The following is a 12,989-nucleotide window of genomic DNA, read 5'->3' as shown; positions in this document are numbered from 1 at the left end:
CAATAATGTGGCAGAAGTCAATTTCATCTTGATATATGGCCCCTGTAAAATTGCATGGCAATATTTAAACCTTCTTTTGAGTAGAAGAACGCCCGTGGACATTTGGAGCTTTTTAACAGGTGAAAATCCAAATTGCAACCAACTGGGTCCATGCATTGTATCATTTTCATACCACAGGTTTCCATAGTAGACCCATTCAACTCACCAAAAAAATGTTCTTTCTCGGATTGCTACTTGTCTGGCATTAAACTGGATAGTCTGGATGTTGCGTGGCTCTCTGGAAATTTTGAAACATAAACCGAATACATTTTCCACTTTTTTGTCTTATGACGTGGAGGTATTACTTATTAGGGTTAATAAGCTTTTAAATTAGTTGCCATCAGCAAACAACAGAACCCAAGCAGTGATCCTGCCTCTATCTGTCCAGTTTTAGACTAGTTCTCTCCAGGCACTAGACCTGCAAATCGCAGATAAAGTTTGAAAAATGGATGTTGGCCATTGTTTATGGCTCAAAACAAAAATGCAATATGGCAATGTGCTAATGCCCTTCATAAATAGCAGAACAGAACAGTACTGGCAGCTACTGGAAGCTCAGCATCATGTACTGGGCTAGAGTGGAATGTTCAACCACATCAGAAGGATCAACTTTGGATTTACAGCTAAAGTTGGCCAAAAAAAGGAGACAATACCCATAAATGCTCACAAATTGTTTTCCACTGTAAACACCTTTCAATTGAACCGCATTCATTTAAACTCTAGACCTGAATACCTGTGATCAGCTGTGATATGAGTTGTGTCAGCAGAGTGCATTATTCCCCCGTCTCTCCCTGCTTTTCTCTTGCTCTCTCTATCTGGCTCAAGCATGCTTAAATAACTAGTGTAAACAGTAAAAGGCAAATAGCTTGTGAAGGCCGGGCAAATATTTGGAAAGCAAAAGAGATTCTGTTTCTATCTCCTGATCAGACTCCCCTTTAGCCTTTGCTGTGAAGGTTTTCCAGAACACCATGGCAGATGTGCCTTTCACAGCCTGCGGAATGTGCAACCAATCTACAAACAATAGCCGGAGGCTAACAAAGGTCGACTTTTGCAATCCACCAGTTAACAGATAACAAAACAGGAGGATGATCATAAAACAATGCGACAAATCTGAATCTCACTCAAGGTTGTATGAAGAATCCTGAGAGGAGATCATTTATTAAAATAATGCAAACACATCTTAATTAGTCAGCTCAATAATCTCCTAATTGGAACCGGAAGCAGCTATTTCTAAAGAGGTGCAAAACGTGCACAGTAGCTTTACCTTATCAAGTTTGATCTATTTTTTTACATTTTAACAATATAATCCCATCCGTCAAAAGAAGAAAATTTTAATTCGTTTAAAAGGCTCATCATAATGCAATCAGGCTTTAAAGAAAACAATTTAAGTATTGGCTGAGAGTTAATTCCCATGATGGTGTAAGTGTTAATGCATTACCTGGTGTTGTACTGAGCCATACAGAAGGAAAAGTTCCAAACAATCGCTCAAAATGATCCCCCCAGATCTGCATTGATTTAACTGATCTCAGCTTGAGTAGCAGTAGGGACACTACAGTTGGCCTTGGTACCCTGGGGTGAGAAAGGAGGAAACCAGTCATGTTTCCCATTCCTGATCATTATCCAGCGACTTCTGCTGATAAAGGCGGTGGATGGATGTCAGGTAAGGATAGGATCGGGCTTGGGTGTGGTGCCCTCACTGTCAAATGAACTTGAAGTCAGTCACTGCTTAGCCTCATACAAGAACTGGAGGGTGGTGGAATCATAGTTCACCGAGCTTCAGGAGAGCAGAAATTTGCTTTGTGCACATCCAGATAAGGACTGTTAGTGCTGGGAATGGAACTCTTCCCATTTCAGACACCCACTGTCAGCATCAAGCACTCCCAGGTCAGCAAATAAATTGTAAATAAATCCTTCCGTTCAACTCCATATAGTTCATTTGCAAAAACCATCTAGTTGTCATGGTTTTATTTTACAGATGTAAGAAAATGTTTAGAATTGTTTCTGGCATTGGGATTACATTTGATAAGATTCAACATGTATCAGAGTGGAGAAATTACCTGCATAGGGTGACAAGCACACTGCAGCATGCTGGGATTTACCTGCCATATCAATATTAAATAAATTCTCACTTACAGCTGAAAGGCCAGTTGGTATAAGTCAACTCTCATTACACATTAACATCGTCCCAGGAAAAGTTTGTTATGCATTTTCATTACAAGTGCCTACGTGGTCTAATGTGCCTGCAATTATAAATTCTCTCATAAAAATATTAAGTGTGATGATAGCTTAAAGGATGTTTGTGACATGAACAGGATTTTCAAATGTCACCCATCAAATGAAAACTTTTAACTAGTCCTTCCCAATGCTTATTAGTTCTTCCTCACTGAGAGAATAAACTATTCAAAATGTTCCCCATCACAGTTACCCCCTACATGCCTGCTGTTCCCTATTAGATAGCCTCTACAGATCCCTTTCTTCCTAGGATAGCCTCTAAATCTCCTGCTGTTCCTTGTCGAGTATCATCTATAGGTCCTGTTATTCTCCTCAGGTATTTCCTATATATCCTGCTGTTCCCCTTTGGATATCATCTACATGTTCCACAGCTCCCCACTAGGAATCACATGCCCCGTTGTTCCCCATCGAGTAGCCTCTACTTGTCTAGCTTTTTCACATCAAGTATCCCTTATATTTTCCATTGTTCCCTATTGAATATTCTCTAAATTTTCTGCTATCCCACTTGGGTAACCTCTGCATATTCTGCTGCTCCCCCAGAGATACTCCACATGTCTCACTGTTCCCCATAGAGCATACTCTGTGTGTCCTACTGTTCCCCGACTGTATCTCCCATTGTTCCCCATCATGTATTCTATATATATATCAATATTCCCAATTGGGTATCCTCATTTATTCCAGAGCACTGTAACGCTGCCAATGGAATAACATGCCTCTATGACTAAGTGAGTGGGCAAAACTATGACAGATGGAGTTCAATGTGGGGAAGTGTGAGGTCATCCACTTTGGATCTGAGAAAAACAAATCGCAATATTTTCTTATTGGCGAGAGATTAGGAGCTATGGAGGAGCAAAAGGAGTTAGCTGTCCATGAACACAAATCACTAAAAGCTAGTGCACAGGTACAAAAAGTTAACAAAAATGCTAATAAAATGTTGACCTTTATCTCAAGGGGGTTGGAATTCAAAAGTGAGGAAGTGATGCTTCAGTTGAACAGAGCCTTGTTCAGACCTCATCTGGAGTACTGCAATCAGTTTTGGGCACCGAACCTCAGGAAAGATATGTTGGTGATAAGTGGTACAGTGCGGATTCACCAGAATGATACTAGGGTGTAAAATTATGTGGACAAGGTGCATAAACTTGATTTCTATTCCCTTACGTTTAGAAGGTTGAGGGACAATGTGATTGAGGCATTTAAAATGATAAAGGGATTTGATAAAGTAGATACAGAGAAACAATTTCCTCTGGTTGGGGGGGGGGGGGCGGTGGGCAGATCCAAAACAAAAGGGCACAATCTTAAAATTAGAGCTAGGCCAGGAGTGAAATCAGGAAACACTTTTTCCACACAAGGAATAGTAGAAACAGGAACTCGCTCCCCCAAAAGGCTGTGTCAATTGAAATTTTCAAGACTGAAATTGATAGGTTTTTGTTGGGTAAGGGTACCAAGGGATCAAATGAAGTTGAATTACAGATCAGCCATGTTCTAATTGAATGGCAGAACAGGCCCAAAGGGCTGGATGGCCTAATCCTGTCCCTCTGTTCCTATTGTGTGAGTCTCTTCCCTGACATTTTAGGCATTTCTTGGTAACACAATAAATAAACTTAATGACTTCTGAGCCAAGTTTCCTCATAATTAAAAGTAATTCCAATACTAGTTTATTTGGTGTAAGGAAAGCCCGCCAAAAATAAAGTGATTGTACTTTCACTCCTATAAGTAATATCCCTAACGTACAGCTGCCTTTTTGTTAATAAAATGTGATTCCCTTAGTGTTGAGATCCTTGAGCTGAGTCAATCATGAGCCTCCATTCTCCTCACACATCCAATGCTGCTTCCGCAAAACTGTTTTTTTTGTCTCTGTCTCTCCTGTATACACAAAAGTAGCATCCCAGTTTGTTCATATTCATAAGCCAAGTATACCAGAATTTCTTTTTAAATACTAGTAAATCTCCCGTGACCTTGCTCATGGTTAATTGAAGGAAATGGCATGCCTTTTTAGCTGTGTTTACTGTAATAGGCCAAAATGGTGGACAGAGCTGGACAACTCATGCCACAGCACCACCAATTGTAGGAGGACTGAATAGCAGGCATTACAGAGTTAATTATTAAAAGCAATAGAAGCAAGCATTGCCGTTACACTTTAAGAATTACCTATGTTATAAAAGTTACTCCTGAATTCCCTATTAGATTTATTAGTGACTATCTTATATTTATGGCCCCTAGTTCTGGTCTCCCCCACAAACTTCTATGATTCTATAATTTTGTCTTTTAAAAAGCATTTGGACAGTTACATGGGGAAGATGGGTATCGAGGGATATGGGCCAAGTGCAGGCAATTGGGACTAGCTTAGTGGTATAAACTGGGCGACATGGACATGTTGGGCCGAAGGGCCTGTTTCCATGTTGTAACTTCTATGATTCTTCTATGATTCTATGATTCTAAGTGGAAACATCTTCTCTACGTCTACCCTATCAAACCCTTTCATAATCTAAAAGACCTCCATGAGGTCACCCCTCAGTCTTCTCTTTTGTAGAGAAAAGAGTCCCAGCCTGCTCAATCGTTCCTGATAGGTATAACCTCTCAGTTCTGGTATCATCCTAGTAAATCTTTTTTGCACCTTCTCCAGTACCTCTATTTGCTTTTTATAATATGGAGACCAGAACTGATCACAGTACTCCAAGTGTGATCTAACCAAGGTTCTATACAAGTTTAACATAACTTCTCTGCTTTTCAATTCTATCCCTCTAGAAATGAACTCCAGTGCTTGGTTTGCCTTTTTTATGGCCTTATTAACTTGTGGTGCTACTTTTAGTGATTTGTGTATCTGCACCCCCAGATCCCTCTGCTCCTCCACCCCATTTGGACTCTTATTTTCCAAGCAGTATGTGGCCCCCTTATTCTACCTACCAAAATGTAATACCTCACACTTATCTATATTGAAATTCATATGTCAATTACACGCCAATTCTGCAAGTTTATTAATGTCTTCCTGCATTTTATCACAGTCCTCCTCGGTATTAACTGTACCACCCAATTTGGTGTCGTCCGCAAATTTTGAAATTGTACTTCCGATTCCCGAGTCCAAATCATTTATGTAAATGGTGAACAACAGTGGTTCCAGCACCGATCCTTGTGGAACATCATTTCCCACCTTTTGCCAGTCTGAGTAACTACCTTTGACCCTACTCTCTATTTTCTGTTTTGTAGCCAGCTTGCTATCCATTCTGCTACCTGTCCCCTGACTCCACATGTTCTGACCTCAGTCATGAGCCTACTATGCGGTACCTTATCGAAGGCCTTTTGAAAATCCAAATATGTTACATCTACTATATCATTCTTGTCTACCCTTTCTGTTAGTTCTTCAAAGAATTCAGTAGGTTGATCAAGCATGACCTTACCTTCTGAAATCCGTGCTGACTATTCTTTATTATATTTTTGTTTTCTAGATGTTTTTCTATTATATCTTTGAGGAAGGATTCCATTATCTATCCTACCACCGACGTTAAGCTAATTAGTCAACAGTTCCCTTTTTAAATATAGGAATCACACTAGCTGTCCACCAGTCCTCTGGCACTGTTGCCTTTTTAAATGTATTTTTATATATATGTAATAGTGTCTGTGCTATTTCTTCCCTAACTTCTTTTAATATGCGTGGATGCAATCCATCGGGATCAAGGGTTTTATCCTCTTTAAGTTTGATTAGTTTATCAATTATCTCCTCCCTTTCGATCTCAAATATCTTTATATCTTTTTTGATCTCTTCTTCTAATGTCATGCCCACCATATTAGTGTCCCTGGTAAATACTGAGGCAAAGTAATTATTTAATATTACCGTCATTTCGCTGTCATTACCTGTGAGTTTATCATGTGCTTCCTTTAGTGGTCCTATCCCTATTCTGATTTTTCTTTTGTATTTTATGTGTCTGCAGAATACTTTACTATTTCATTTTATATTCCTTGATAATTTAATTTTGTAGTTTCTCTTTGCCTGGACTTAGATATAGATATATACAAATAGTTTTGACAATTTATATTTTTGTCTTACAAAACGTTACTAAACACAAATCTAAGTTCTATTTCAAAAAGCTGAAAGGATGGCTTTGTGGGCGGGAGCTGTATTGAGCCATGCAAACCCAGATGGTCACAGGTTTAAACCCTGGTCTTTTCTGAGCAAGGGTACTACAATTGACCTCAATGTTCTGGTCTAGGGAGAGAAAAAGAGCCAATGCCTGGTGGATCAATATCAGTATCAGTACCTGCTGTTCTGAGTCCAAATGATGCCAGGTGACATTAATCATCCAATATCTGCTTCACAGTTCCTTAATTCCCATGTATTTTACATCCAGGACACTTTGCCTGCAGTTGAAATGTGCAAGGTGTGAACTGCATAGGAATTGTGACAATGCCAACAGTCACAAATTAAAAAGGGCAACTCCAGTAACTTGGATGGGGTCCAATAGTCACTGCGATAGCACCATACCTCAACATAATCCAGTGCCTTCAAGGGAGATGAGGAGAAAATTAGAGAGGAAAAAAAGCCATATACTTCACGATATTCCAAACAACGGCTGACTCTTAAGGCAAATAGAGTCCCATTATATAATGTAGTGCTGCATGTTAATATTTAGATCATAGAAATGCCATCACCACACAGGAAACAAAAGTTAATAAAGTTATTTAAAGTCCTCAGTCTTCTCTCCCAGTGAAGGACATTAGTGTAGGGCACTGTCACATGCAGCAGTTGTTTATTATGTTGCCAATGTACAAGTCATTTGGATTTTACAGAGAGCCATTGTGTTTTCACCAGACACCAGTTTATTCCAGGGCAGCTTGCAGCTGGCTAGGAGAATAAAGAATTGTAGCAACAGTTATGTATAAGCAGCAGACTCAGGAGTCGGCTATTATAAAAGCAGGAACCATTTCAGCATCTCAGAACTTTCCTCAACAAACCAAAGAGTTTTCACTCTTACTGTGTCTATTTAAAATGAACTAAGTGAAATTTCTATGTAACGTTTTAAAAAAGCACATCAATGAATTCTAGTCTAGTAAAAATGATGATCTGTCCTTCAACACATCTTGTACTGTTTTGGCAGCACCTGTGTGTGATCATTTATTCATTTCAAAAATTTGTTATCCACGTGCAAGCCCTTTTTTCCATTGTAGGTTCACTGCTTTTTTTTTTGTCATTTCTCTACTTTTTAAGGTAAAAATTCCTCACTCCTGCTTCAAACCTTTATTGTGCCCCTTCCTGCACCCTTCCCCTTCAGCACTGGCGTGAACCTCATTGTTGACACATTGTGAATGCCACTTGTGCCCAATTCAAAAATAGGCCCAAATATACAGTTAACATATTGTTAGTTATTACTGGGTATGCTCAGGAGTGAAATTATGAAAGACAGAGGACAGGTAGGTATTTGCCCTCGGGCTATATGCAGTGCATGGTGTTGTTTTGCCCTACCTTCCAGGGACTCCTGCGGGTTTTATTCGGGTACAAGTCAGCTGCTTTCTTTTTTTAACCCGTTTGTCCTTCCGCAGAGCCCTGTGGCCGCGGGTGCCTCACCGCCGTAACTTCGCCGGAGGTATTTCCAGCGGCAGGGCGGTAACCAGCCACGAGGAAATTCCAGCGGGGGCATTGCTGAAACTGAAAAGCGTCAGAGGAGACAGCAAGGATGGTATGGGGGGAGAACTGAGAGTACAGGCCACGAAGGCACGCAGGTGCAAACTGCGTATACAAAGCAGCAGTGTCCGGAGAGATCAATCGTCAATTCCGGGAGACTCCCGGGCAATCTCGGAGGGTTGACAACCTTACTCCTATCCTGCCTCTTCAATCCAGTTTTGGACTTGGCAAAGGGTAGCAGACTGTACACAACGCCTGCTTTCTGTCACAGAGCAGAGATCCACACTGGAATCACAAGAAGAGGCTTATTCGCCTTTTTAACTAGAGGATAAGTTGATGTGAGCATTTATAGTGGAAGGGAGGTGGGGGGGGGGATAAATAAAATGTCAACAAAGAGCAAGTTAAAAAAGACCCCTTTAACCTCTTTGAACAGTGAATTGAAAGTCTCTTTGGATGACTCCACCTGGCAAACCTGAGATATTTGTTTCCTGACGAGTCAGTACCTTTCATTTAGCTGAAAATCATAGAAGACAAAGTATTGTTGTAAGAGGCAGTGACCTTTGGTGTCCTTGGAGTCTGCCGTGACCTTTCATCTCTGTTATCCCCAGTGGTCTCCTCTAACAGCTCTAAAACTCCATCCTGCTAGGCTGAATTCCAATTCCTCATAAAGCCCTTTCCTCTCAAAACAAAACCAATTTCTGCACCAAGGTGGGAGAGAAACACAAGTGTATTGTTCTGTGCAGATGGGAAGTGGGGGTTACCACAGCAACTGGCCTAATCCCCTCTTTTTACCACCTTTTAGCCAGCCAATCAAGTACGCTACCTTTTAAATTATGTGCTTGAATACCGGTGGCCTATCTGGTGGATGCTTTAATTAGCTGTGATTTTTTTGTGTGTAACACATACAACATGATGGGCTAATCGAAATTTGCAAAATAATGACGTACCTCCGCAAAATATTCCTCCTCCCGAGGCCCAGTCTAAGGAGAGAGAAAAAAAACAATAATGAGACCATTATTAAGAGAGGGCATTAAAATGCTGGTCTACCATTAAACACAGAACTTAATTGTTCTGGCCTTGTCCACACAATCAACAACCTATTGTTTAACAGTTGAAAAAATAAACGATTGGAGAATGGATGCCATAATGATCAGTCTGTGCTACCATACATGCACCATCCAGAACTGTCAACAGGGGCTATTACAGAATCTCTCCACAGACAGTCACTTTTTTGTCAGAAAAGGTAATTTAAACAGCAATGTCTGGGAGCTGCTAAAACAAGCCTTTGTTTGTTTTTTTTTATAATTGTTCAGAAACGGCTAGTAGAGAAGAAAAAAGATGGAAAGGGAGAGAGAGAAAGTGAGAGGGGGAGGGAGGGGGTAACAGCTTTTTGTATCAGAGTGTTACCAATGGGATATGCTGTATATTCCCACCGTTGATGACACTTTTTAACGTAGAGAACCGGAGCCACAGAGAACTCACAGCATTTTGAGACGCAGATTTTTGTGGCTTTCGTGATCTGTCGTTGGATCTCCTCATACAACTAAATACATAGGCTAGATTCCTTCTCTTTTAGCTATGGGAATTGAAACTTCCATTAGGCCTTGACTGGAGAGAGCAGGAAATAAGTTAAATAGGAGAGAGCGGTGCACAGATGTCACCGATCTCTGTTTGAGGACTATGTTCCAGGACCACTAATTACCATATAAAATGCCAAGAAAGAGGCAGAAGTAGAGGGATACAGAGAGGGAAAGGGGGAACGAGGTATAAAGAGGCAGAAAGTATTAAGTGGACCTCCCTTGTTGTCATAAGTCCTCAATGTGCTTCATTTATCTTCATCTAGTTAAGCAAAATTAATTAAGAATCTGACTGTCACACACTTGCCCTTTTCGCTACATCAAATAATGTCAGATATCTTGAAGGGAATGAGAGAAGTAAGAAAACCTCTTGCTGCCGAGATTTATTCAGCATCTACCTGCAAAATAGATATCCTGTCTTAAGTATTTTTATACCATATCTGAAGATATGACACCTATGACAAGGATTGCATTTTTCCATATTAATAAAAAATGTATCCTTAAATTAATTACCATTCTCCTCTATATTTAGTTTTAATTATTAAGTGGTGGAAATGAGGTTTGTGCATTTTGAAAATCACTCCAATGGTTACAAAGAGCACAATGCTCAGTTTTAAAAAGATTCCCCACCCTCACCCTTCGGCTCTCCTGACCCTTCATCTCCTGAAGGTCGGTGCCAAGGTATAGTTCCATAGGCCTGGTGGCCCTCCAGTAAGTTGCTCATATGGTCATTCTTTCTAATGTACGCCTAAAAAATGAGTGGAGGGCTATTCTATTGTGAGAAGCATCGCAGCCAAACTCAATCCTGTCCGCGAACAGCATCTGCATGCGCTTCCAGTAAAGGTCAATGGTTAGCAATCAGAAGTGGGAATGTTGGCCAATTCTTTTCCTTCCATCATCTGGTGACACAAAAAATTGTTCCAGCATCCCCACTGCTCCACCAGCTGAGGCCATCATACTTGCATCTCTATCACGGTGATATTTAAATCCAGGGTTACCAGAGAAAAGGAAATGTCGTGTGCATTTATTTATATATCCAACTATGTTAAAGGATATTCCACACATGTGCCCAATTCACCCTCAGTGTATATTTGGTAAATAAGGAGCGACTGACAATGACAAATAGTTCTATCAAACTGCTGAATTTATCAATGCTATTTTCCTGACTCCAATGTGAATGCACATTTAGAAAAAGAAAGAAATGCAAGAAAAGACTTGCATTTATACAGCGCCTTTCATGACTTTAGGACTTCCCAAAGCGCTTTACAGCCAATGAAGTACTTTTTTGAAATGTAGTCACTTTGTAATGTAGGAAACGTGGCAGCCAATTTGCACATAGCAAGGTCCCACAAACAGCGATATGATAATGAGTAGATCATCTGTTTTTTTATATTGATGGAGTGATAAATATTGGCCAGGATGCCAGGGAGAACTCTAGTGGCTCTTCTTCGAAATGGTGCCGTGGAATCTTTCACGTCCACCTAAGAGGGCGGACGGGGCTTCGGTTTAAGGTTTCATCGAAAAGACGGAATGAGACGTTAAACCGAGGGCCCCAGGAGGTAAGATCAGGGCCCCAATATTTACGGGAAGGCCGGGGGTGGGTATGGTGAGGCCGAAGACGGCCGAAGCAACCAGCAAGGCCAGGGTCGCAGAGGTCCTGCTGATCTTAATGGCAGGATCGTTGTAACATTTTGTATGTCCGTCTCCCGCCCGGCAGATGGCCAAATGGACAGTCTGGCTGGTGGACGGGAGGGAACACCCGCATCAGCCAGAGACCCTTGGGGATGGTCCCCGGCAATTGGGAGGGAGGGGGAAGCCCCGGGATCGGGAGGGCTGGGTGGAGGTTGGCAATCAGGGCTGAGGGGGAGGGGTCGGCGATTGGGACTTGGGGAGGAGGCTGGCGATCAGAACAGGGGGAGGCTGTAGGCTTGCCTGATGGACCGGGGGAGGGGGAGGGGGGGGGGGGGGGGGGGAGTACTCCTGATCCTCCTGGCCCACAAGGAATGCTGAAAGAGCCCCTTACCTTGGGGAGCCAGCACCTCCCACCTCCATTTCACTGCCGAGTCTCCCAACCCCTGGGAAACCCGTGCAGCAGCAGAAAATTTCTAGTCGAGCTCCGAATTGCACTGTAGAAGCCCGATTTAAATATGTTAATGTGCGGCAGGGACGCTGAGACGCCCCGATTTAAATATGTTAATATGCGGCAGGGACGCTGAGACGCCCCGATTTAAATATGTTAATATGCGGCAGGGACGCTGAGACGCCCCGATTTAAATATGTTAATGTGCGGCAGGGACGCTGAGACGCCCCGATATCCGTCGCCATAAAAAAGGCGATAGGCGCATGTGCAGTGGGTTGGGGCCGCGTTGCACGTATTTCACTTTTCAACCCCCCCTCCACACTCTCACGCCCATCATTGGGGGGGGGGGGGGGGGTTTAATAGTATCATAGTGTGTTACAGCACAGAAGCAGGCCATTCAGCCCATTTTGCCTGTGCCAGCTCTTTGAAAGAGCTATCCAATTAGTCCCATTCCCCTATTCTTTCCCCATAGCCCTGTAATTTTTTTCCCCTTCAAGTATTTAACCAATTCCTTTTTGAAAGTTACTATTGAATCTGCTTCCACCACCCTTTCAGGCAGTGCATTCCAGATCATGACAAATCTCTGTGTCAAAAAATGTTTCCTCATGTCGTCTCTGGTTCTTTTGCCAATCACTTTAAATCTGTGTCCTCTGGTTACCGACCCTTCTGCCACTGGAAACAGTTCCTCCTTATTCAATCTATCAAAACCGTTCATGATTTTGAACACCTCTATCAAATCTCCCCTTAACCTTCTCTGTTCTAAGGCGAACAACCCCAGCTTCTCCAGTCTCTCCATACAACTGAAGTCCCTCATCCTTGGTACCATTCTATTAAATCTCTTCTGGACCCTCTCTGGGGCCGTGACATCCTTCCTAAAGTGTGGTGCCCAGAATTGGACACAATACTCCATCTGAGGCCTAACCAGTGTTTTATAAAGGTTTAGCATAACTTCCTTGCTTTTGTACACTATGCCTCTATTAATAAAGCCTAGGATCCCATGTGCTTTTTTAACAGCCTTCTCAACTTGTCCTGCCACCTTCAAAGACATCGAAGCCTAGGCCTCCCTGCCACAAACTCACTCCCCTATCCCAAAGACGAGATGTCCAAGAGACGACCCCTACAGCCTATCCCGCCACCTACCTGCTGTCAGCGGGCGGCCTCTGGGCCATGCAACGTCCTTTTGCTTCCCGCCTATTCCAGGTGGGAAGTCGGCCCACGGGATTTAAGTGAGGCGTGGGAGTTAAAATACCCCAGGCCTCATTTCTGGAGCTGCGGAGCAGTTTTTAACTCACACTGTTACCCATCGCCCGAAACAACTTTCGGTAATTAGGACACAGATCTGGAAGAGTGGATCCGCAGAGGGAGTCATTATTTGTGGAGTCACTAGGAGCAGCTCTTCCATGACCTTTTGGGGGGGATAATTTTTTTGTTTTATTTACATAACTTAATT

General features: G+C 42.2%; 1 protein-coding gene across 5 annotated transcripts in view; it reads right to left on the bottom strand.

Annotated features, from left to right (window-relative positions):
- Window positions 1-12,989, bottom strand: part of sox6 (SRY-box transcription factor 6) — a 519,057-nt gene that overhangs the window by 346,879 nt on the left and 159,189 nt on the right. For all 5 annotated transcript variants that reach the window (XM_067993894.1, XM_067993896.1, XM_067993891.1 and 2 more), the window contains one exon: window positions 8,830-8,862. In XM_067993894.1, the coding sequence (XP_067849995.1) occupies window positions 8,830-8,862 (33 nt within the window). The remainder of the gene's footprint in view (window positions 1-8,829; window positions 8,863-12,989) is intronic.

The sequence above is a fragment of the Heptranchias perlo genome, chromosome 12, assembly GCF_035084215.1.
Source record: "Heptranchias perlo isolate sHepPer1 chromosome 12, sHepPer1.hap1, whole genome shotgun sequence".
Lineage (NCBI taxonomy): Eukaryota > Metazoa > Chordata > Chondrichthyes > Hexanchiformes > Hexanchidae > Heptranchias > Heptranchias perlo.
Note: the sequence above shows the minus strand (reverse complement) of the source record. Positions and strands in the feature narration are given on the sequence as shown.